At 43.2% G+C, this 23,368-nt stretch overlaps 1 protein-coding gene across 1 annotated transcript in view; it reads right to left on the bottom strand.

Moving 5' to 3' along the window:
- The window catches only part of TSPAN31 (tetraspanin 31), a 37,243-nt gene that overhangs the window by 3,433 nt on the left and 10,442 nt on the right, over positions 1–23,368 (bottom strand). The window contains exons 2-5 of the mRNA XM_075851960.1: positions 12,575–12,742; positions 10,943–11,023; positions 10,351–10,491; positions 7,644–7,757 (exon numbers count right to left, since the gene is read on the bottom strand). Coding sequence (XP_075708075.1) covers positions 7,644–7,757; positions 10,351–10,491; positions 10,943–11,023; positions 12,575–12,742 — 504 coding nt within the window. The remainder of the gene's footprint in view (positions 1–7,643; positions 7,758–10,350; positions 10,492–10,942; positions 11,024–12,574; positions 12,743–23,368) is intronic.

A 23,368-nucleotide genomic window follows, 5' to 3' on the forward strand; every position in this document is an offset into this window, starting at 1 on the left:
AACGTCGCCAAACATCTGCCCATTGATTTCAAATTGGAAAAATGGTGTTTTGTTCCAACGGGCCGTTTTTGAAAATGCATGTCACTTCTTGAGCCGTTTTTGATGGACTATAGAAAAACAGCTCCAAATACAGCAGTTGCTAAAAAAAACGGCTCAAAAATCAGAAGCAGTTTTCCCTTGAAACAAGCTCCGTATTTTCCGACGTTTTTTTTAGTAAGCATGAGAACATACCCTAAGAAGTGGAAAGAGCTGGATTCTCCACCCTACGAAAGGCCCATTACTGAAACTGCAGGGTTAGGCCTTATTTTTGTGCGCATAAAAACCACTGCATGTTTGGTGCGTGTCTGCGTTATTTTCACGCATATGGCATCCTTATGTCAAGTGGTTTTTACGTCAGCAAAATGAAATGAAGGAGGTGGTTGTCTTTTTCTCAATTGTTTGAGCAACTGTTGCGTGAATCATGCACAGCACACAGATGGTGCGTCCGTGTGATGTCGGTGATTTTCACGCACCCAATGACTTCAATGGGTGCGTCATGTGCAAAAAACGCTCAGCTATAGGACATGCAGGGAGTTTCACGCAGCGGACACACGCTGCGTGAAAAACACTGAATGTCTGAACGGCCCCATTGACTTACATAGGTCAGTGTGACGTGTGTGATTTTCACACGCGTATCACGGACGTGAAATACGCTCGTGTAAAGAAGGCCTAATAATGGTATTTGTGTAGAAACAGGTCTACACAACTTATAAGCACTAGGCTCAGAAGAGATCAAGTCTTCAAGGACTACCAGTAACAGATCGATCAGTAAAACAATACTTTCCTTGGAGTGGTTTTGCGTAAAAACCTGACCCATGAAGAACATAAAAAGGTATTTCTAGTATTATAGTATTTTTTATACCTTTCAGTGACCATGTTACCGCAGCAGCCAATGACTGGGTGCGGAGGTAAAACGTAGACTATAGGGACATCACCATTGCTGCACGGTCATATGCTGCTGGATTACCCTTTGGGGAGTGGCTGGGGACAAGGCCGGCGTCAGGACCTAGGGAACCCGGGCAAGTGCCGGGGCCCACTACCCTTTGGGTGGGGCCCACTCGGCCACCAGGTGCGGACGCTGCTGTCATGGAGTGGAATATATTCCAATATTGGAGAAAAAAATTTAAGCAAATAAATGAGCTGAGCTTCAGGGGCAAAAACATCCATATTCATGTCCTGTGGTAGCAGACATTGTTCAGGGTCAGCTGGTTCCTAGCAGTAAAAGTGATGATTAGGAAACAGTCATGGGCCATCAATTTGTTTTTGTTCTAGAAAATACATCTGGAAACAGCCCTGTTCACATGTCACATGGTTACCGTTACAGCAATCATGTCAGCCAAAGTAAAGCTCCAGGAAACCAAAGTAATAGAACATGCAAGATCTGAACTAGTATGGCGGATATGTAATAAAAACTGTCGTTTTGGTAGGGAAGGCTGTTATTTCAGCAGAGTACAGGATACAGTTTGGCGTGTACTAGTTCTGTATACTTCTACCAAAAACTGAATCAGATCAGGCCTGGACTACACAGACTTTCTGTGGCGCTACCGGATTGTTTGTAAGTTTGATTGTATTTAGATGTTATGTGGTTAAAACCGCATTTAAAAAAACCGAAATAAAGATGGTTTCTACTGCGTTTTGATGCGCTGTTCTATACGGTTGAAATTAAAGTACACCCTATAACTATCGAGTGACAGCTGCAGTCCACAAGATTGCACACAACTCAATGTTTTCCTTCGAACTGTAGCTTGATCGTTGAAAAAAAAAAAAAAATAAAAAAAAAAATAGATCAGTTGCACTACAAAAAGTCTCTATAGAAGCAAAACCAAAAGAAATATTTCCTGCTTTCCTCTATCCCATTTTGGACAAGAAGTATACAGTCCTAACCATAAAAAAAAGCTGTGCGAATAAGCCCTAAAACACTGGTCACATTTAATACAGGTGCGCCTTATTTAATATGTTCTCGGAATGGTCCCTAGAACTGCCAACCTGTCGTAGTCCTCATAGCAACGCAGCGCTAGGATTTCTAAAACCACATTTTATATTTGCAGGTACCAAATATTACAACACATGCAGCCAGGCCGAGCGACAATGCAAGGTGTGAATGATGTGGATATTTGTGTGATAAAGCTGTCCTGGCTGGAATTTTATGTGGTCATACAATTGATTGTTTTCATGGTCCCCATAGCAATGTGACCCATCAGCCGGCATTTATCATCATTTCTGTGCTTGTTTTACTCCCTTATTAGAAGCTAGTGGAATTATTGGTTTTACATTAGCGTGGCACGTATTCTATGCTATAACCATACCCGGTATACAGAAGGGCGTATATTAAACGTGAAGCCTCAGTCAATTATCTATAGTCTGGGAACTAGTTTGCAAAAACAACAATCTAAAATGTAAAGAGCCTTCACCTCACCCCATGATCTGACGCCCAATTCTGGTTTCAATGTTGTCCTGTCCGTTACTTTCCAGCAGTTCTTTATGAAAAGGGTCGGTCTACATGAGACATTCTTTTAATGTCTGAAGCTGCCATAGCAATCAGCTGTTTACCATGGGTCTGGCGCCTCTCACCCCTGTCTATCAGCGGTTATCACCAGGGGAAGCAGCAGCCAGCCTCACCTCTTCATAAGGTGCATTACATGCCAGCTATTTAAATGAATAACTGGCATGTAATGCATGAACACGTCATCGAACTTTACTTATCCGTCACCGGCCGCTGCTATGAAAAGTTTGTTGCCGTTATCCCCTCTCCTAAACTCCTCCTCCGACTGTAAATAACGGTCTTTTTTGCGCCTTTTATCGTAATAATCCGGAGTCCCTTTGTGTGCGCACACTAGAAGAGGACATCAATGCACAAGCGCGGGATTTTGTGTGCTTTGGGAAGGCGAGGAGCTGTCAAAGGTAAGGGTGCGGGGTAAACGCGGAAAGATTTGAGGAATGAAGATATGACTCTTTCCAAATGAAGATTTAACTCTTATTCTCATTAGCATACAGTGCGGGAACACTAAAAAAACGAATACTAAAGCTACAGAGCCGACTAAGAAGACAATTATAGGTTATATAGAAATGATTTCTCACCCACTACCACCAGGTATTGCTGGTTTAATAGGTGAAATGCTGGTGACAGGTTCCCTTTAAAGGCTGTAGAAAACGATTGTATATCGCTTGGTCGGATGTTTCCAGAATCCCAACCACCTTCACCGCCTCGATGCAGCGGCTGGCAGCCGCCTCACCAGGCAGGGACGTGGTCGGGGGATTCCTGTTCTTCAGAGAAGTGTAAGTTCTGAGGTGTGATCTGCATCTATCCTGCGGATATGCCATAAACATCTGTCATGGGACAACTCCTTTAATGCTGGCTATGATAGTGTCAGGGATCATTACCATGTATATTGTTTGAAAAATATTATCCATATATATATATATATATATATTCGGTATATTACACAAAGAGATTGGATTCATGGAGCACAAAGAGCCTGCATAACACGCCTCTGGAAGACACCGCCCCCTGGAATGCAAAGAGGAGTGTGCAGAAGAATGTACAGGAAAACTTACAGCTGAGGAGCCAATGGGATTTAAGCAAGTCCCACATCTCTAGGGAGGGGCATGTGTCTGTGTGTTTCTTTGTTCTGAATAAAGTTCAGTTCTCCTCTTTTCTGTTTGAGGGAAAGTTGTGTACCAAACATTTCTGACTGGTTTACTTCTTTCCAGGCATGCCTTCAGCTTTCAATTTACAGAGGTGGTTATTCGGTGTGAAATGACAGGGAGAAAGGAGCTTCCCTGATATATGGACCGGACATTTTAAAGAAAAAAAAGTCAACGCCCGCAGCTGCGTAGCTGCAAACTGATCAGAGTGCCCATGCTGACCCCTGTCCACCGCCAATAGCACCTACAATGGGCACATGAGCATCAGAACTGGACCACAGAGCAATAGAAGAAAGCGGCCTGGTCTGATGAATCATGTTTTCTTTTACATGATAGGCACGGCCATACGTATGTATATTGCATGCTTGGGGAAGAGATGGCACCAGGAACCTCAATTTAAAGTGTTCCTCCAATTCAGTTCTTTCCATTTATTCGAACATCAGAGTGTTACAATGGTCAAGGCAAACGTACAACGCCCTGAGAGTCTTGTGCACAGGTCCTATTAATTTGAATAGGACTGGTGCATTAGACTCTCTGGGTGTTGCACATTTGCCTAGGCAACTGTACCGCCCAGTGTGCACCCTGCGCCACTCCATGCAAGATGTCAGACAAGGCAGGAAAACTGAATTGGAGGAATACTTTAACCCCTTATCGACATTCGACGTACAGTTCGTTGGATGTGCGCTACTCCAAGACAGCGAGTGCAGGATGTTTCACACAGCCGACACCTGCTTTGCAACAGCTGGGATTGGACAACTCCAATACCATGTGTTGTACCCCTCAGATGCTGCGGGCATTAGCAAACTTGGCATCTAAGCCATTAGACACAGGGGCATGTGCCGGATGCTGATGGTGGTCATCGCAGCCTGGGGGTCTAATGAAGGCTCCCAGGTCTGCCATCTTTGTACTCCTATTAAGCCCTGGAGGCAGGGCTTAAAAGGAGCAGGTCAGAAACACGATATACTGCAAAAGATGAATATTGCAGTATATTGTGCAAGTGATCGCTGGTTCTAGTCCCCTAGAAGGACTAATAATAAAAAAATAAGTTAACACAGGTAAATAAAAAGTTTATGTATAAAAAAAGTGAACATAACTCATATTACAGTGTCTGTAAAGAGACCGAACTATTACAATATGACGCTATTTAACCAGCACAGTGAACGCCGTAAAAATGAAAAGTGATCAAAAAAAAAGTCTCATGTACCCCAAAATGGTACCAATAGAAACTACAGCTCGCCCCACAAAAAAAACAAAAAAAACACACCACAACAAGCAGCCCTCATGGCTATGTCAATGGAAATAAAAAGTTACAGCCCTTGGAACGGGACAATGGAAAAATGAAAATAAAAAATTGGCTGTCTCCAAGGGGTTAAACAAGTGTTTTCATTCACAGCCAGCAAACATATCTTGAAAATGGTGAGGAAGGGACACAAGTTATAGAACTTTTAATTTATACAGCGATTACGTTTTAGTCACATTAAACTACAAAAACCCTTTCAGCGGCCACAAATCTTGTCATAGACCTGCTGCCAGCTTCCTATCCCTTCCCCCTCCTTCCACATGGGTCACCGAGAGGGAAGAATGACACGGTGGAGTCACTTACAGAAGGTAGGGATTTGTTATTTTACCTCTGGTTTAGCATTTTGTTAACAGAATTGTACTCCCTGGTAGAACAGGACAGGTTCTCCTTTTTCTAACATTCTAGATCTCCATTTTAGTATTGTCAGTACCGTATTTTCCGGACTATAAGGCGCACCGGATTATAAGGCGCACTTTCTATGAGCGCCTTGTAAGCAATCATGTTTCATATATAAGGCGCACTGGATTATAAGGCGCAGCACATTACCGTTAAATAAACCATTGCTCAGACTGCAAGTCAAAATTTATTACACTTTTTAACAATAACTTGCAACTGGTTCAGCTGTAATTGCAAATCAAAACGTTAAGGGTATGTGCACACACACTAATTACGTCCGTAATTGACGGACGTATTTCGGCCGCAAGTCCCGGACCGAACAGTGCAAGGAGCCGGGCTCCTAGCATCATACTTATGTACGACGCTAGGAGTCCCTGCCTCGCTGCAGGACAACTGTCCCGTACTGTAAACATGATTATACTACGGGACAGTTGTCCTGCAGCAAGGCAGGGACTCCTAGCGTCGTACATAAGTATGATGCTAGGAGCCCGGCTCCTTGCACTGTGTTCGGTCCGGGACTTGCGGCCGAAATACGTCCGTCAATTACGGACGTAATTAGTGTGTGTGCACATACCCTTACCGTACTTTTTCAGTTCATTCCTCCACCAGAAATCCATCAAATCCGTCATCTTCAGTGTCGGAGTTGAACAGTTGGGCGATTTCGGCATCAAGCATGGGGTCCTCCTCTTCATTATCCGAGTCGGTTTCGTTGCTGCTGCTAGGCTCTTCAGTGGTGATTCCAGCCTTCCTGAAAGCTCGGATGACACTGGAGACTGATACATTCTTCCAGGCATCCACGATCCACTGGCACATAGTGGCATAACTCGCACGGCGTTGCCTCCCTGTTTTGGTGAATGTGTGGTCACCTTCTGTCATCCAATGCTCCCATGCAGCTCGCAATTTAACTTTAAATGACCTGTTGATGCTGATATCTAGCGGCTGGAGCTCTTTGGTTAATCCACCAGGGATGACAGCAAGCTCCGAATTAGTTTTCTTCACTTGGGCTTTGACAGTATCGGTCAAGTGGGCGCGCATCGAGTCACAGACCAATAGGGATGGGGATTTGTGAAAAAAGCCACCCGGTCTCTTGACGTAGACCTCCCTCAGCCACTCACTCATCTTCTCCTCATCCATCCAGCCCTTTGGGTTAGCCTTAATGATGACACCAGCAGGAAAATTTTCTTTAGGCAAAGTCTTCCTCTTGAAAATTACCATGGGTGGTAGTTTCTGGCCATTAGCCTGACAAGCGAGAACTACAGTGAAAGATGACTTCTCATTTCCTGTGGTACGTATAGATATCGTACTGGTCCCTGTTTTCTCAACAGTACGGTTTACGGGGATATCGAAAGTGAGGGGAACCTCATCCATGTTAATAATGTGTTCTGGCTGGATATTCTTTTCATTTATCTTGGTTATGCAGTAGGTGCGGAAAATGGCCAGCTTCTCTTCATAATCCTTTGGTAATTGCTGGCACACAGTAGTTCTGGTGCGAATGGAGAGATGACGCCTTTGCATGAAACGAAAGCACCATGAAGGACCTCCTCGAAAGTCCTTGATCTCCATGTCACGTGCTAAAGCAGTGGCTTTGAGTCTAATAGAGACAGTGGAGACGCTTCTACATGCGTTTCTCTGTTCCATAACCCACTGTTCTATTTTGTCCTCCAACTGTGGCCACCTTGCTTTGTTTCCTCGGAAACTCAGTTTGGTCTTCTTTACTTGGCGGAGGTCATCTTCTTGTTTTCTCCACTTACGCACCATGGATTCATTAATGTTGAATTCTCTTGCAGCTGCCCTATTTCCATGCTCTACTGCATAACTTATAGCTTTAAGCTTGAAACCTGCATCATAAGCATGTCTCTTAACAGGAGGCATTTTTTGGGGTAGTGGGTATAGTTAACGCTAAAGCAAAGATATATTGCAAGGATCCTACAGAGCTGTAAGTATCACTCCGTGTGGCTCCTGATTACGGTGGCCGTAATGCTCAATCCATTTATGGATACTGTAAAAACCCAAGTGAAGAATAAATTCATAGGCGCACGGGGGGGAGGAGCATGGTGTGTGCTGTGGTATGCCGCCGCCGACCCCTGCCGCCCACGATAGAGGTAAAGGATCCTGTATGAACCCCTCTCTTTACTGTCGGGTTCATATATAAGGCGCACCGGATTATAAGGCGCACTTTCTATTTCTGAGAAATTCTCAACATTTTATGTGCGCCTTATAGTCCGGAAAATACGGTACGTTACCATTTAGGACACTAGATTACCTCTGTAAAGCTGAAGAAGAGTCCTACACCACCAAGGATTTTCAGGGCTTCACCCGCATGGTTCAACATTTTGTTGCCACATGTCTCACACTGAATGCCTTTAATATTGCACTCCTGAAAGTGAACAAGGAGGTTAGTAAGAACAGATATGCAGATGAACGAGGAGATGGGGGATGAATGATTGAGCCCATGTTTAAAAGGCTCCTTAAGAATCTTGCTGTTACTAGGCCTTGTGGAATCATTAAACGCATGACTTTTTGCCGCAAATAGAATGTAACAGGACTAGAGCTTAGAGGTCGTATCAACGTCCAGATTCTTAACTTTCAAATGATACCAGGTTTAAAGCTGTAGGTGCAAGATTTGGGGCACAGCAGTCGATTCCGCAGCACAGCTTACATGTCTTACATTGAAAGGGGTTAAACCTGCAGCATAATGAGCAGGCTGTGGATTAGAAGATTCGTAGCATGCTCATAATGGGGTGCAGATGAAGTTCTGAAAACCCCATCCACATATATTGTTCTATAAATTGCCATGTCTGAACATTATTACACAGGAAATACCTGCTCTATTGTTAAAAGGGGGATGTCCAGGTTGGGGGGCGTTTTTTTTTTTTTTGTTTGTTTTTTTTTTTATACGGATGACCTAGGCAGAAGGTTTGGACCACTGTATAACAGCCATGCTGCAGTTCTGAGCTGCAGTAACCCAGCATGGCCGCTATACTGTGACCGGAGCCATCCACTGCATTTCCGGTGCCCGGAACAGCTGATCGGTGCAGGGTCCGGGTGTGCATAGGTAATCAGTATAAAAAACAGTCCCCAACTTGAACAAACCGCTTTAAAGAGGACTGTCACTAGGTCCTACAAAGCGAGTTAGTATTCTCACCTAATAGCCGCTGCGTCTCAGAGTCCAGCGGTGTTGGTCTTGTACTTGGGTGTCGTCCCTTCACTGAGCTATGGACCCCTCTATATTTAGCAATACATATGGAACTTACTCTCTGGCTAGCCAAGTGGGTTTGGCCGCCAGCCCCTCAGTGGGTGGAGCTACCACGGGGGCCTCTGACACATCAGCGTGAGGCTGCTTCCTAAAAAGTGTCTTCAGCTTGCGTCATCGCGTGAGTCAGTCCTCAGCCAGTGGTCTCATGCGATGACGCTAGCTGAAGACTGACTTTAGGAAACAGCCTCACGCTGATAGGTCAGTGTCAGAGGCTCAGTGGTAGCTCCACCCACTGAGAATGGCTGGCGGCCAAACCCATTTAGCTAGCCAAAGAGTAATTTCCATATTTATTGCTAAATATAGAGGGGTCCATAGCGCAGTGAATGGACGACACCCAACTACAAGACAAACACCGCTGGACTCCGCAGTCTCACCCAATAGCCGCTGTGTCTCTAACTTACTTTCACCTAGTGACAGTCCCTCTTTAGAGCGGTTGTCCAGGTTGGGGGCGTTTTTTTTTTAATTCTAGTGACAGGTCCTCTTTAAGTGAGGCACACATTTTTTGGAATTATAGGTAGACAGGTTGTTTATTTAAACGTTTTATAATATACCTATATAGTGCAGTGTCCCCTGGGGATGGCATTTTTTTTTTTTTTTTTTTAAGTTTTATGTTTTGATTATTCTTGCTATTTCATCTGTACTTTAAGCAACACTTATTCGGTGTGTGACGAAGGTACCAGCTGTATTGCACCAAGTAAAATGTCTGACATGCTCATTATTTGCTGGGTTGTTTTGTTGGTTAATTATATTTAAGGGTATGTTCACACGCTTAGGGTATGTGCACACACACTAATTACGTCCGTAATTGACGGACGTATTTCGGCCGCAAGTCCCGGACCGAACACAGTGCAGGGAGCCGGGCTCCTAGCATCATAATTATGTACGATGCTAGGAGTCCCTGCCTCGCTGCAGGACAACTGTCCCGTAGTGTAATCATGTTTACAGTACGGGACAGTTGTCCTGCAGCGAGGCAGGGACTCCTAGCATCGTACATAAGTATGATGCTAGGAGCCCGGCTCCTTGCACTGTGTTCGGTCCGGGACTTGCGGCCGAAATACGTCCGTCAATTACGGACGTAATTAGTGTGTGTGTGCACATACCCTTAACAAAACACGGCTGTAAAACACAGAGCTGGTTTCAAGGGAATACAGCCTCTGATTTTTCAAGGATGTTTTGAGCAGTTTTTCTATTGACCCAATGAAAAACTGCTCCAAAAATGGCTCAAGAAGTGACATGCACTTCTTTTTTAGGGGGCGTTTTTAAAAACTGCCGCGTAAAAAAACGCCCCGTGGGAATGGAACACCGTTTATCCCATTGAAATCAATGGGCAGATGTTTGGAGGCGTTCAGCCCCCGTATTTTCAGCCGTTTTTCTGGGCGTTTACGGGCCAAAAATAGGATGTGTGTACATACCCTAACAGTACTGTGGAAGAGAGATCGGTTTTTCTGCGGTATTATCTGATAAGGCCATGGCTACACGAAGACTTTTTGTAATACTACCGATTGATCTTGACTATTGAGTCACAGCTGCTGTCTACAAAATGTCATGCAACTGAACGTATTTATGTGGCCCGCAGCTGCAGCTCAATAGTTAAACTCAATCAGTAGTAGCGCTACAAAAAGTCTCAGCGTAGCCCTGGACTTACCCATCTCTGCTAATACGAGTCAAGAATGGAAACAATTGAAGACAGTCCACAAGATATGAGACCGCTCACGTCTTTGCAATGCGAAAACTCTTCTTTGAATTGTGCAAGTCTGTCTGTGGTGTTCAACCAGCCACAACAGTTGAGATTCTTCTCCATTTCTCTCCTGGTCACATTGCCCATACTAGTCCATGCTTCATTCAGAAACCGCTCCTGCAAAAACCAAAAACGTAGTGAAGGTCACAGCGGAGGTGCGGAAACTCAGGGCACCCAAAATGCAAGGTTTCTAACAGGCACGCCACGAATTGTTATACTGACAGTTTACAGTAGAGGGGAGAGAAAAGGTTTCTAATTTAATATGTGGCTATAAAACCCTACAGACTAGAATATCTAAATTTCCTCTTCAAGTAATACATTATTCCCTGTTATCAGCCATGGAGAGGATTACTGAAGTGTTCTTCAACGGCACAACGGACATGAAGTCTAGAAAGAAAAAAAAAAAAAAAAAAAAGTCTGCCCCCATGATCACGACGATCGAATTTCTGCAATTCAGGTAATTTCCTAAAGCATTTACATAGAGGTGTGCATCAGATTTGCAGATTGACTTATAATGCAGCACTAAAAACCTCGAGCGAGACTGACCGTGCTAAGAAATGACGCTTACCTGTTGAGATCTATTCAAAGCCAAGCAAGAGCACGAGACCACCAGTTGAAAAATAAAGATGAGAATTAACACCACCATGTACTGACCTTCAAGTTAAGGATGCCGGAACCAGGTACTATTCACCAAGAACGTTCCCCTTAATCACCCCCCACCCCCCCAACTACATTCACTTTAATAATAAAAATTATTTCTTCAACTAGTTAAAAAGCTTGATGAGAAATGCTCAGTGTTTTGTTACACTTTATCTCCTCTTAAATAGGTTGTCTCTTCCCTTTCCAGGGCATATGGACATCATAAAAGGGGCTCACCTCAACCCCCCCCCCCCCACTCATCTGGGAGCCAGAACGCAGAGCTGCTCTGTACGGGTATGTACACACGTAGCGTAAACACTGCAGATTTTCTGCAACGGATTGGATTGTGGAAAATCTGCAGCGTAATACAGTAGCAGCAGCAGAGTAGATGAGGTTTGAACAAATCTCATCCACACGCTGCAGGTAAAAAAAAAAAAAAAAAATCAGCTGAATTAAGCTGCGATGCATTTTATTTCTTTTTTTTTTAATTTGCAGCATATCAATTTATGCTTCGGAATTGCTACTTTTCTGTTGTGGGTTTTCCCCACTAAATTCAACCGGGAGGTAAAACCTGCTAAAAATGTATTTTTGCGACAAAAGCGGTGATTCCACTGCAAAAATCGTAACTCAGGAGGGGGGAAAAAAAATAAATTAAAGCATAGTTACCCCGGCCTCCGTAGTCATGGTGACGCATCCCTTAGTTTTCCATCCAGGCCAGCCTCCTGGGATGACGCTTTATCCCATGTGACTGCTACAGCCAATAACAGTTGGCGACCGGCTTTTTAGTTGGCTTCCGGACAGAATTCCCTGCAGGTTCCGGGCGGATATGACGTGTACTTTTATGCAGCGTATCCGCCCTGTGTGAACATGGCCTAAAAGAACTTGATATGGTCTCCTTGTAATGGACTACTTGCTATGACTATTTAGATAGCGATTCTTATAGGGCAATATTGTAACTAATAAGTCTATCTTTCTTTAATCTTATCCTAGGGGAGGACAGATGCCAGGTGGTGCCTAGAAATTTTCTACTGGTGCCCTATTTTTTGGGATTTTCCATTTTCTACTTAAAAGTAGTCTAGCAGGCCACTACAGTCTTCTTGTCCATACTCATATTCTAGAAGATATTCTGACTGGTCATCATGGCTTATGGTACTATAAATCATTAGCCCCATTATACCCCTGAGGATGCTACGTGTGTAGCGAAACATGTCGGGGGGGGGGGGGGGGGGGGGGCTCTAGTGCTTTTTATTTCAATGTTAGGCCAGCAGTAACTGCTACGGTCAGCGGTAGAACGTACGACTGCCGCTGTCCTGCTTAGTTGCACTCGTTTCACTTCTCTACGTCTCTTCGTATACTATTCTTGTTGGTCTGCTTTGGTTACTTTTAAACTACACGTATGTCCCAGTATTGTCCTTTTAGTTAGACTTAATAAAAGTAAAATTTTAGTCCTACACATCTAGTGATAGCTGGGAAAGCTGGGTATTTGTGTGCGTTCGCACGTGTTTTTTCCCCCAGACATTACATATCACACAACTGGTTATGAATAGGACTTAAAGGATACAATAAACAGCATCACTTGATGATGACTAACGGCTCCGATTAATCCAATGATGGCAATTAGTAGTAAGAAGACTCCAATTGCTATGACTCCCCCGATAATGTGGAGACTGGACACTATTCCAAAGCCTTTGCCCCATGCTGCCACTCCAATTAACAAGAGGCCCACCAGCTGAAAGAAACAAAGAAGTACAGTTAACATACATGTATAAACCCACAAATTTCCACATTTCACTGTAGCTCTAACCCAAAGGGTACGTTCACACACTTAGCAAAAAACGTCTGAAAATACGGAGAAAACAGAAGTTTTTTAATCAAACTCACGTTTTGTTTTTTTATAGCCGTTTTTTCTAGAGTCAACGAAAAACGGCTCAAGAAGTGACATGCACTTTTTGCGGGTGTTTTTCAAAACGGCTACGTAAAAAAACACCCCGTCGGAACAGAACGCAGTTTTTCCCATAGAAATCAATTGGCAGATGTTTGGAGGTGTTCTGCTTTCAATCTTTTGGCTGCTTGGAGGCCGTTTACAGCCCGAAAATAAGCCGTGTGAACACATCCAAACAGCATACCTAACTTTTCAGGTGACTTTTTGGGATAAGCGGTCTTGTGTGTACATGAGGAATAACACCATTTCTGGCTATTATATGACTTGTATTCTGCATTATTTTTTCTCCTCGCAGTTTTCCCACTCTGCATGCGCTCTCTCTAAGCTAGTGGGCAGAGCCTAATGGCTATCTGGTCTTCTATACACCGAAGAGAACATCCTGCCTCCCCATCATACATGCATGCACTGCAGCAGCGGTTGTAAATGCCACGCTCTGCGTGACAGCTCTAGATGCCAATCAGGATACTGCTAGAGCTGTCACTCAGAGGAGAGTGGCAGGGCTTGCAGCGCACATCAAGTCCTACCTGGATGGCACTTGCGATCAGCGTGCAGTTTGTTCCTTTTACGGTGATTGGGGGGGGGGGGGCAATCGGTGACAATGTAGTAAAAGAAAATAGTTAATAAATTGCTCATTTCACTTTGGGCTGCTTAAAAGGGAGTAGATCACATATATGTTTTTGTACCAATTAAAACCAGATACTGAAACACTTTTCTAATGGTATATTTTTATTCTATTTTATTTATATGATTATGGGGCAGCCAACCTGCCTGAGCACCTGCTCTGCAAACAGCAGTTCATGGATTTGCTTTATAGCAGCCACATGGACATAGAAAACCGGGGTTGAAGACAACTTATTGACTGCTACATTAGAGTGTTGTGGGCATGCTTTGTGACGTGCGCAGAGATCACTGTGCAGGGGAGCGTGGTCCATCACCTATTGCCAATGGTGGATCCTGTGATATCTTCCTCCAGCTTTATAACAGAGGTGTTAGGCTTCGTTCACATCTGCGTCAGGGCTCCATTCAGGCGTTCCGTCGGAACGGAACCCTGACTGAAACCATAGGTTTACATCACCATTGGTTTCCGTTTATCTCCGTTGTACAAGGGTTCCGTCGTTTTGACGGAAGCAATACCGTAGTTGACTGCGCTATTCATTTAGTGAAAACAACGGAACCCTTCGGCTGGGTTCACACGACCTATTTTCAGGCGTAATGGAGGCGTTTTACGCCTCGAATTACGCCTGAAAAGACGGCTCCAATACATCGGCAAACATCTGCCCATTCATTTCAATGGGTTTGCCGACGTATTGTGCCGACGACCTGTCATTTTATGCGTCGTTGTCAAAAGACGGTGCGGAAAATAACAGCCTCGTCAAAGTGCAGGACACTTCTTGGGACGTGGGAATCCAAAGAAGAACAGCTCCAAATTACATCCGTAATGGACGCCCCGCAAAACGAGAGTACCAGCAATTACGTCTGAAATTCAGGAGCGGTTTTCTCCCGAAAACAGCTCCGTAATTTCAGACGTAAATGCAGTTATCGTGTGCACATACCCTTACACAGCAGAGACAAACGCAAACCATTTACACTGGATCCATCACCATTAAAAAAAAATAATGGTGATGCAAACGGAAACCTATGGTTTCTGTTTGTTTCAGTCCGGGTTCCATTTGGAAGGAAAGCTCTGACGGAACATCAGAACGGGACCCTGACGCAGATGTGAACGAAGCCTTACCTTTAGGGCGGATTCAGACGAACGTGATAGTTTTGCGCGCGTGGCAGCAGCGTGTGTCCTGTGCATATGGATGCGCGGCTGCATGCTTTTCGCGCAGCAGCCATCTTTATGACACTCCTTTTGGATGTTGGTAAACAGAAAAGAACGTGGTGCTTTTCTGTTTACATTCATTCTTTTACTGTTGTTGCGCGAACGCCGCGCGTCCCACGGAAGTGCTTCCGTGGGGTGCGCGTGATTTTTCACGCACCCATTGACTTCAATGGGTGCGTGATGCGCGAAAAACGACTAAATATAGAACATGTCGTGAGTTTTACGCAGCGGACTAACGCTGCGCAAAACTCACGGACTGTCTGCACTGCCCCATAGACTTGTATAGGTCCGTGCGACCCGCGTGAAAACAACGCGGGCTGCACGGATGAAAATCATGCTCGTGTGAATCCGCCCTTATTGTTATTCTGCCCGTTTTGTTAATGAGGTGACTACTGAGAAGGGATCTCTACAGAACAGGAAGAGTCAGTCTATTATGAAATTTGCAATAATTCAGGATTTCTTTTTTTTTTTTAAATATGTAATAGAACGACACAAAAAATAAAAAATGTAAAGCTATGTTTAACAAAAAACAAAATACATCACTTTCTGACAATACATTCCCTTCAACACTCCGCTACAAACACTACCAACTGGTAGGTAGCCAATACCTAAAGGCGACCATATTATTGTACACAAATCAGCTGACCAGTAGCATATTATAACTGGATCACCTAATGATTGTGAGGAGACATTGCAAAGTCCAGAGCCCGACAGATAACTAGGATTTATGATATTTGTTTGGTGGTTGCTCCCAGGCACATAAACCTGGTTTTTTTTTTATGTGTGCTAACCGCAGTTTTGCGGATAGCACAAGGTCCCATTTATTTCTGTGGCCGCATGCACATGCCTGTGATGTTCACGGATCTACGTGGGGGCCGCAAAAACTCAGAACATGTCACTTTACAGTCCGTATTTGTGGCGCTCACTCGCCCATTGTGCATGACTGTCCCTGCATTTTTAGTTTTTTTTGCAGATCCGTGAATACTAATGACACACTGATGCAGATCCAAAAGGTTTTTGCGGACTAATGGACTGCAAAATAAATCAAATATATATATTCTGGACAAGGTAGGATCAGGATGCACTCTGAACTAGAAAACACATGTTGTATGTACTTTTCCCGTCTATTGAATGGAAAAACAAAACCCAAGGTCGCATTCTAGTACTTGCCAGGCCCGTCAATACAAAAGACCAGTGAAATAATCTGTGACACTGATGAAGAGCAAAGCACAAAAGGACAAAAGTCACACGAGAAACCAAACAAATAATACTGAAGAAGGGACAAGTTAAAGTAAACGTGCACAAATTCCTATCTGCTGAAAGGTCAGAGAAAATATTGAGGAGGGGAGGGGGGTGAGCCCCCCCCCCCCCCACTGACGGCTTGTCTTGCAAGGGAGGGCCTGTTGAGCAAAGGCATGGCTGTGTATCTCTCAGATCGGAGCTGGAGTGACTTGATGCTCTGAGCTTTTAGTTCTAGTGATTGATGTTATGACATCACAAAAAAATAATTTGTTAAAAGGTACAAATTTACTTTAAAAGAAATTCATCACAGAGGGGACTCAAAAGGGTATCGATACAGGATATACTGCCCGGGTCCATAGAGGAAATATCCAACATTTTAGTAAATCATGATCTGTAGGCTGGGTTCACATTGTACGTATTTATGGACTTCTCAAACGCAGCCTGTGAATCCAGCCGTAGGGTAGTCAGAAGTATGACAATTGACTTTGGCAGCAGGAAAGAAGGAGGTAACCATCGGCATGGTGTAAAGGACCAGTACACCCTTCTAGGTTATTTCATAGGGAAAAAAGTGGCAACGGGTTCTCTCAAAGTGGAATGCCAGTTGGGTGCTTGACATGCCAACTAGGCGGACACTTGCCGCTTTATCAGGTTCTTATTACTAGGACCGCACTCTCTGAGCTGTATGTAAAGCAGTCATTTGTGTGACTACTTTGTGATGTCTAACAAAAGGGAAATTCAGGAGACACAGCGACCAGTTTACCAGCATAAAGTTAATGTATAATTTCTATAGCACGCAGGAAACTTTACCCTCCACACTCACAATAATGTACAATAACATTGGGAAAGGCCTCCTTGCTTACATCTGATTTAATGTATGGCATTCACATGGACCGTTCATACAGAAGTGTGAATGAAGCCTTATATCATGGAATCTAGGGCTGGACACCTTCATGTACGAGAAAGAATGTAAGAAAGACCGCAGGCACACACACAGGCCTAACTAGTCCCCAGAAACACTGCTCACTCACGCCTTTCTACCAAAATAACCATTCCTTCTCAGTCTTCATGCATAAGAAAAACTAAAAGACAACCAAATCCACATCCACGTGAGATTGTTGAACGTCCAATTCCAAAACCATGGACTGGTCCCCCACTTTGCAGATGTACAGCCTCCACTCTTCTGGGAAGGTTTTCCACTAGATTTTGACACATGGCTGCAGTTATTCTCAACTAATCAGGAGATTACAGATAAAGTCCGGCTTACCACTGGTATTATAATTCACCCTAAAGGTGTTGCATTCCGGCTGAGGGGTCTGTGCAGGTCAGTGAAGTTCTTCATGCAAAAAATAGGAAAAGGCCTTCTCCAAATTGCTGTCAAAGAGATGGAAATGTACAACATTCTAGGAATTCCAGCTCCAGACTCCTCCACAAAAATTTAGAGTTGGTAATAGGTTCTCAGGCAGAGAACAAGGTGGCTCAAGAAGGGCAGAAATAAGAAAGTGAAAGGTGAAGTCTTATGTCAAACGCCATGTTGAAGGCCGCCAAGCTGGCCACCACATTCAGGCGGAGAATCAGTGCAAAGCAGGATGAGATTGTGAAAAAAGCCAAGCTCGCTGACCACTCTAACTCCTATTCACCTTTATGGAAGTAACAGAAGCAGAAAGAGCAGCTGAGCAGTTTCCCGAATCCCATCCTGCGCTCTACTTGCATGTGGCAGCGGCTGCCTCACCAGACAGCACGGGTCGGGGGACCCCCATTCGGAAGATAGGTGCACATCTCAGAGGTGGGACCCGCATTTAAGGTATATCCTGTGGATATGCCATTAATGTCTGTCGTGAGACCACCCCTTTAAATGGCATGTTGTCCTCCCACGTAGATATGCTGTGGAAGTCTGCCCGTTTCCTACCCAGAACAAGCAGGGAAAACCATCAAAATATTTGCACCAAATGGTGCATGTATGCACCAAACCTAACCAGGTTTTCCCACAATTGACATTTATCACCTATCCACAGAATAGGTGATAAATTATTGCTAATTTGACTTGCAAAAGATGATCTTATTTTTATATATGTGTTCAGACGCTTTGTTTGAGAAAAAAAAAAAAAAAGAAGAAGAAAGGGGAACTTCTCTAGTTAGGTTTCATTATCTAATAGCCTACAGCTCTGGTCTCCAACCTGTGGCTTTCCAGCTGTTGCAAAACTGCCTGTAGAAGGGCACGCTGTGAGCTGTAGTTTCATAATAGCTGGAGAGCCGCAGGTTGGAGATCACTGCTTCACAGAGTAACTTAAAGGGGTATTCCCCTCTCATATTTATTTCATGACCATAAATGCCTGATAAGTGCAGGTCCCACATCTATCTTGAGAGCGAGTCTCACTTGACCCTGTCCCATTTTCACGGATCCCCATAGACTTGAGTCTATCGAGGGATACGTAAAAACAGGAGAAAATAGGACATGTTCTATTTTTCAAAAGGACCCTTCACGTGGTCCGCATAATCGCCCCCTTTGAAACACATGCGTTAGTGTGATGGCCGTTGTTTAACTCCTTCCCGACTGCCCACCGTCTTTTGACGCCAGCCGGTGCAGGTCCCCAGCCTACGATGACGTCTTTTGGCGTAACTTACAGCTCCTGATCTCAGAGGAGCCTACTGAACACAGCTGGGGGTCGGAAAACATTCGGACACCAGCTGTTTAAATCTTAGATCGCCGCGGTCCTTGACCGCAGCATGATCAGAGGAATTCCCCTCTGATCGTATCACTGGGATTACGGTGATGTGATCAAACACTGGGGAATCCCTCTGCAGTCAGCCCTGGGACCTACAAAGGACCCCAGGGCTGTCTTTTCCGTTTGCCTGCTGTTCGGGCACACTATGTGCTGCCCAATCAGCAGCCTGTGTCATAGAGACAAAGTGTAATGTATTAGAATACAGGAGTATGCTAATACATTACAAGTAAAAAATAAAGTTACAAATAAAGTTATCCCTTAATGGGATTTAGAAAAAAATAAAAGTCCCAAAAAAAGGTTATTATTTTGCATAAAATATATTTTATTGCCCCCATATTATAGAAAAAAATAAATAAAAAATCTGCACATATTCGGTATCTACACGACCGTAATAATTTGACAAAATTAATTTAACAGGTTATTTAGCGTGAAACGTGAACAGGATAAAAAAAAAATAAAGAATAGCAATGCAGAGAATCGCTTTTTCCTATATTCACGCTGTAAAAAAATATTATTATTTTTTACCCCAAACTGCGTGGAAAAAAAAATACTATTTCTCTCACATAAAACAAGACCTCATACAGCCACGTCAACTAAAAAATAAAAAGTTATGGCTGCTGAAAGGCAGAGAGGCAAAAACAGAAAAATGTAGCCGGTCATTAACCCCTTAAGGACAGCCTATTTTGGCCTTGTGGACACAGCCTATTTTTGCAAATCTGACATGTGTCACTTTATGTGGTAATAACTCCGGAATGCTTTTGCCTAGCCAAGCGATTCGGAGATTGTTTTCTCGTGACATGTTGTACTTTATGATATTGAAAAAATTTCGTCGTTAAATTCAATATTTATTTGTAAAAAACACCAAAATTTAGAGAAAATTTGCAAAAATCTGCATTTTTCTAAATTGTAATGTATCCGCTTGTAAAACAGATCGTAATACCACACAAAATAATTACTAGTTGACATTTCCCATATGTCTACTTTATGTTTGCATCATTTTTTGAACGTGCTTTTATTTTTCTATGACCTCACAAGGCTTAGAACTTTAGCAGCAATTTCTCGCATTATCAAGAAAATTTCAAAAGGCTATTTTTTCAGGGACCAGTTCAGTTCTGAAGTGGCTTTGAGGGCCTTATATATTAGAAACCCCCTATAAAACACCCCATTTTAAAAACTGCACCCCTCAAAGTATTCAAAACCACATTCAGAAATTATTTTAACCCTTTAGGCATTTCACAGGAAATAAAGCAAAGTAGAGGTGAAATTTACAAATTTCTATTTTTTTTTTACTAAATTCATTTGTAATACAGTTTTTTCTGTAACACAGAAGGTTTTACCCAAGAAATGCAACTCAATATTTATTGCCCAGATTCTGCAATTTGTAGAAATATCCCACATGTGGCCCTAGTGTGGTAATGGACTGAAATACCGGCCTCAGAAGCAAAGGAGCACCTAGTGGATTTTGGGGCCTCTATTTTATTAGAATATATTTTAGGCACCATGTCAGGTTTGAAGAGGTGTTGTGGTGCCAAAACAGTGGAAACCCCCCAAAAGTGACCCCATTTTGGAAACTACACCCCTCAAGGAATTTTTCAAGAGGTATAGTTAGCATTTTTAGCCCACAGGTTTTTTGCTAAATTTATTGGAACTGGTCTGTGAAAATGAAAATCTACTTTTTTTCTGAAAAAACATTACGATGTTTTAGTTTTTACAAGGAATAAAGGAGAAAATGCACCCCAACATTTGTAAAGCAATGTCTCCCGATTACGGCAATACCCCATATGTGGTAATAAACTGCTGTTTGGACCCACGGCAGCGCTCAGAAGGGAACGAGGGCCATTTGGATTTTGGAGCGCAGATTTTGCTGCATTGGTTTTCGGTGCCATGTCGTGTTTGCAAAGCCCTGGAGGGACCATAACAGTGGAAACTCCCCAAAAGTGACCCCATTTTGGAATCTACACCCCTCAAGGAATTTTTCTAGGGGTGTAGTGTGCATTTTGACCCTACACGGTTTTTGCTGAACTTATGGGAATTATGCCGTGAAATTGAAAATCTAAATTTTTTTCTAATAAAATGTAGTTTTAGTTCAGATTTTTTCATTTTTACAACAGATAAAGGAGAAAAAACACCCCAATATTTGTAAAGCAAACTCTTCTGAGCACAGCAATACCCCATATGTGGTAATAAACTGCTGTTTGGACACATGGCGGAAGTTAGAAAGGACGGAGTGCCATTTGACTTTTGGAGCTCAAGTTTTGCTGGAATGGTTTGCGGCCCCATGTCACATTTGCAAAGCCACTGAGGTGCCAAAATAGTGCAAACTCGGCAAAAGTGACCCCATTTGGGAAACTATACCCCTCGTGGAATTTATCTAGCGGTATAGTGAGCATTTTGACCAGTTTTTTTGCTGAATTATTGGGATTATGCAGGGAAAATGAAAATCTACATTCTTTCCACTAAAATGTTGAATTGTTTTCATTTTAACAAGGAGTAAAGGAGAAAAAGCGCCCCAACAATTATAAAGCAATTTCTCCCGAGTACGGCAATACCCCACATGTGGTTATAAACTGCTGCTTGGATACACCGCAGGGCTCAGAATGGCAGGAGTGCTACTTGGCATGTAGATTTTGGTTGATTGTTTTTTGGGCGCCATGTCGCATTTGCAAAGCCCCTGAAGTACCCGTACAGTAGAAACCCCTGAGAAGTGACTCCATTTTGGAAACTTTACCCCTCAGGGTAATCATCTAGGGGTGTACTGAGCATTTTGATCCCACAGGTGTTTCATAGATTGTTTTAGAATGAGGCAGTGAAAATGAAAAATTATTTTTTTTCCCCAAAAATATGTAGGGGATACATATTTAGGTCCCCATGTGTGGACCTAAACTGCTGTTTGGGCACATGGCAGAGCTCAAAATGGAAGGAGTGCCATGTGGCTTTTAGAGCACAGATTTTGCTGGACTGGTGTAGGGGCGCCATGTCGCATTTGCAGAGTAAAGTGTAAAAGTCTGAGAAGTGACCCCATTTTGTAAACTACACCCCTCAAGGCATTTATCATTTGCCTGGACATATGACAGGGCTTAGGAGTGAAAGGCGCATGTGAGACCTATTTTGGCGATTTTCGCACCATTAGCCCACAACGGCAGGGCTCTGAGGTCAAATAGTAAAACAAACCCCCAAGTAGTGACCCCCATTTTGGAAACTGCACCCCTCAAGGCATTTTGACCACACAGGTTTTTTTTTTTCTATTAGAAATGAATGCTCAGTGGATGGTGCAAAGTGAAAATTTCCACAGGTATGTGCCATTTTAGTGCACAATATTTTGTGCCCAGTTAGTGCCACTGAAGATAAATACCTCAAACTGTTAACCGGGTTCGGCGATGCCATATATGTGGACGTACACTGCTGCTTGGGCACGCTGCAGGGCACGCAATTTGGCTTTTGGAGCGTGGATTTTGCTCGCTAGTTGTTTTGTTTGGCGTTTTACTGGTATTTCAGTTATGATGTGGGGGCATATGTAAGCTGTGCGGAGAACATTAGGGGTATAATAAGAGGGTATAATAATGGGGTAAATAAATAATTATCCACAGATGTGTGGCCTGTGTCGCACTGATAAATGGCGCCCGATCTTATCCGCTTTTGGACACTTTGCATTGCTATATTCTGAGAGCCAAAACGTCTTTATTTTTTCTCCACCGGAGCCGTGTGAGGGCTTATTTGTTGCGGGACAATCTGTAGATCTCATTGGCACCATTTTGGGGTACATGTGATTTTTTGATCACTTTGTATTTCATTTTTTGGGCAAGAAAGGTGACCAAAAACCTGCAATTCTGATGTTTTTTTATTATTTCTTTTTTTCGGCGTTCGCTATGCGCTATGAATGACAATTTTACGTTATTCTGCGGGTCGGTACGATTACGGCGATAACACACACACACACACATATATATATATATATATATATTTTATTTTTTTCTTATGCTTTGAAGCGTCTGCACGATAAAATCACTTTTGTTTCAAACAATTTATTTTTTTGTGTCACCATATTCTGAGAGCCATAACTTATTTTTCCGTCAAAAAAGCGGTGGGAGAGCTTGTTTTTTGCAGGACGGGCTGCGTTTTTTAATGGTAGAATTTTGGGGTACATGCAACTTTTAGATCCCTTTTTTTATTCTGTTTTGCGAGGGGTAGTGACTAACAAACAGCGATTCTGGAATAGTTTATTTAATTTTTTTACGGTGTTCACCGTACGGGTAAAATAGCGTGATATTTTTATAGTTGGGGTTGCTACGGACGCGGGGATACCACATATGTGTACTTTTTTTAATGTTTTTTGGTTTTTCCTATAATAAAAGACTTATTATAGGAAAAAAGGCTGTTAGTGTTTTTTTAACATGAAACTTACTTTTTTACAACATTTTTATTAACTTGTTTTAACTTTTTTTTTTTTAGTCCCACTAGGGAACTTGAAGGCATGAAGCCCTGATCGCTATTCTAATACACTGCACTACCTACATAGTGCAGTGTATTAGAGCTGTCAGCTATTCACTGACAGCAAGCCTATTAGGCTTCGCCTCCCGGCGGGGCCTAATAGGCTTCCGTACTAGGAAGAGATTGTTAGGCTAT

Source organism: Rhinoderma darwinii, chromosome 2 (assembly GCF_050947455.1).
Source record: "Rhinoderma darwinii isolate aRhiDar2 chromosome 2, aRhiDar2.hap1, whole genome shotgun sequence".
Lineage (NCBI taxonomy): Eukaryota > Metazoa > Chordata > Amphibia > Anura > Rhinodermatidae > Rhinoderma > Rhinoderma darwinii.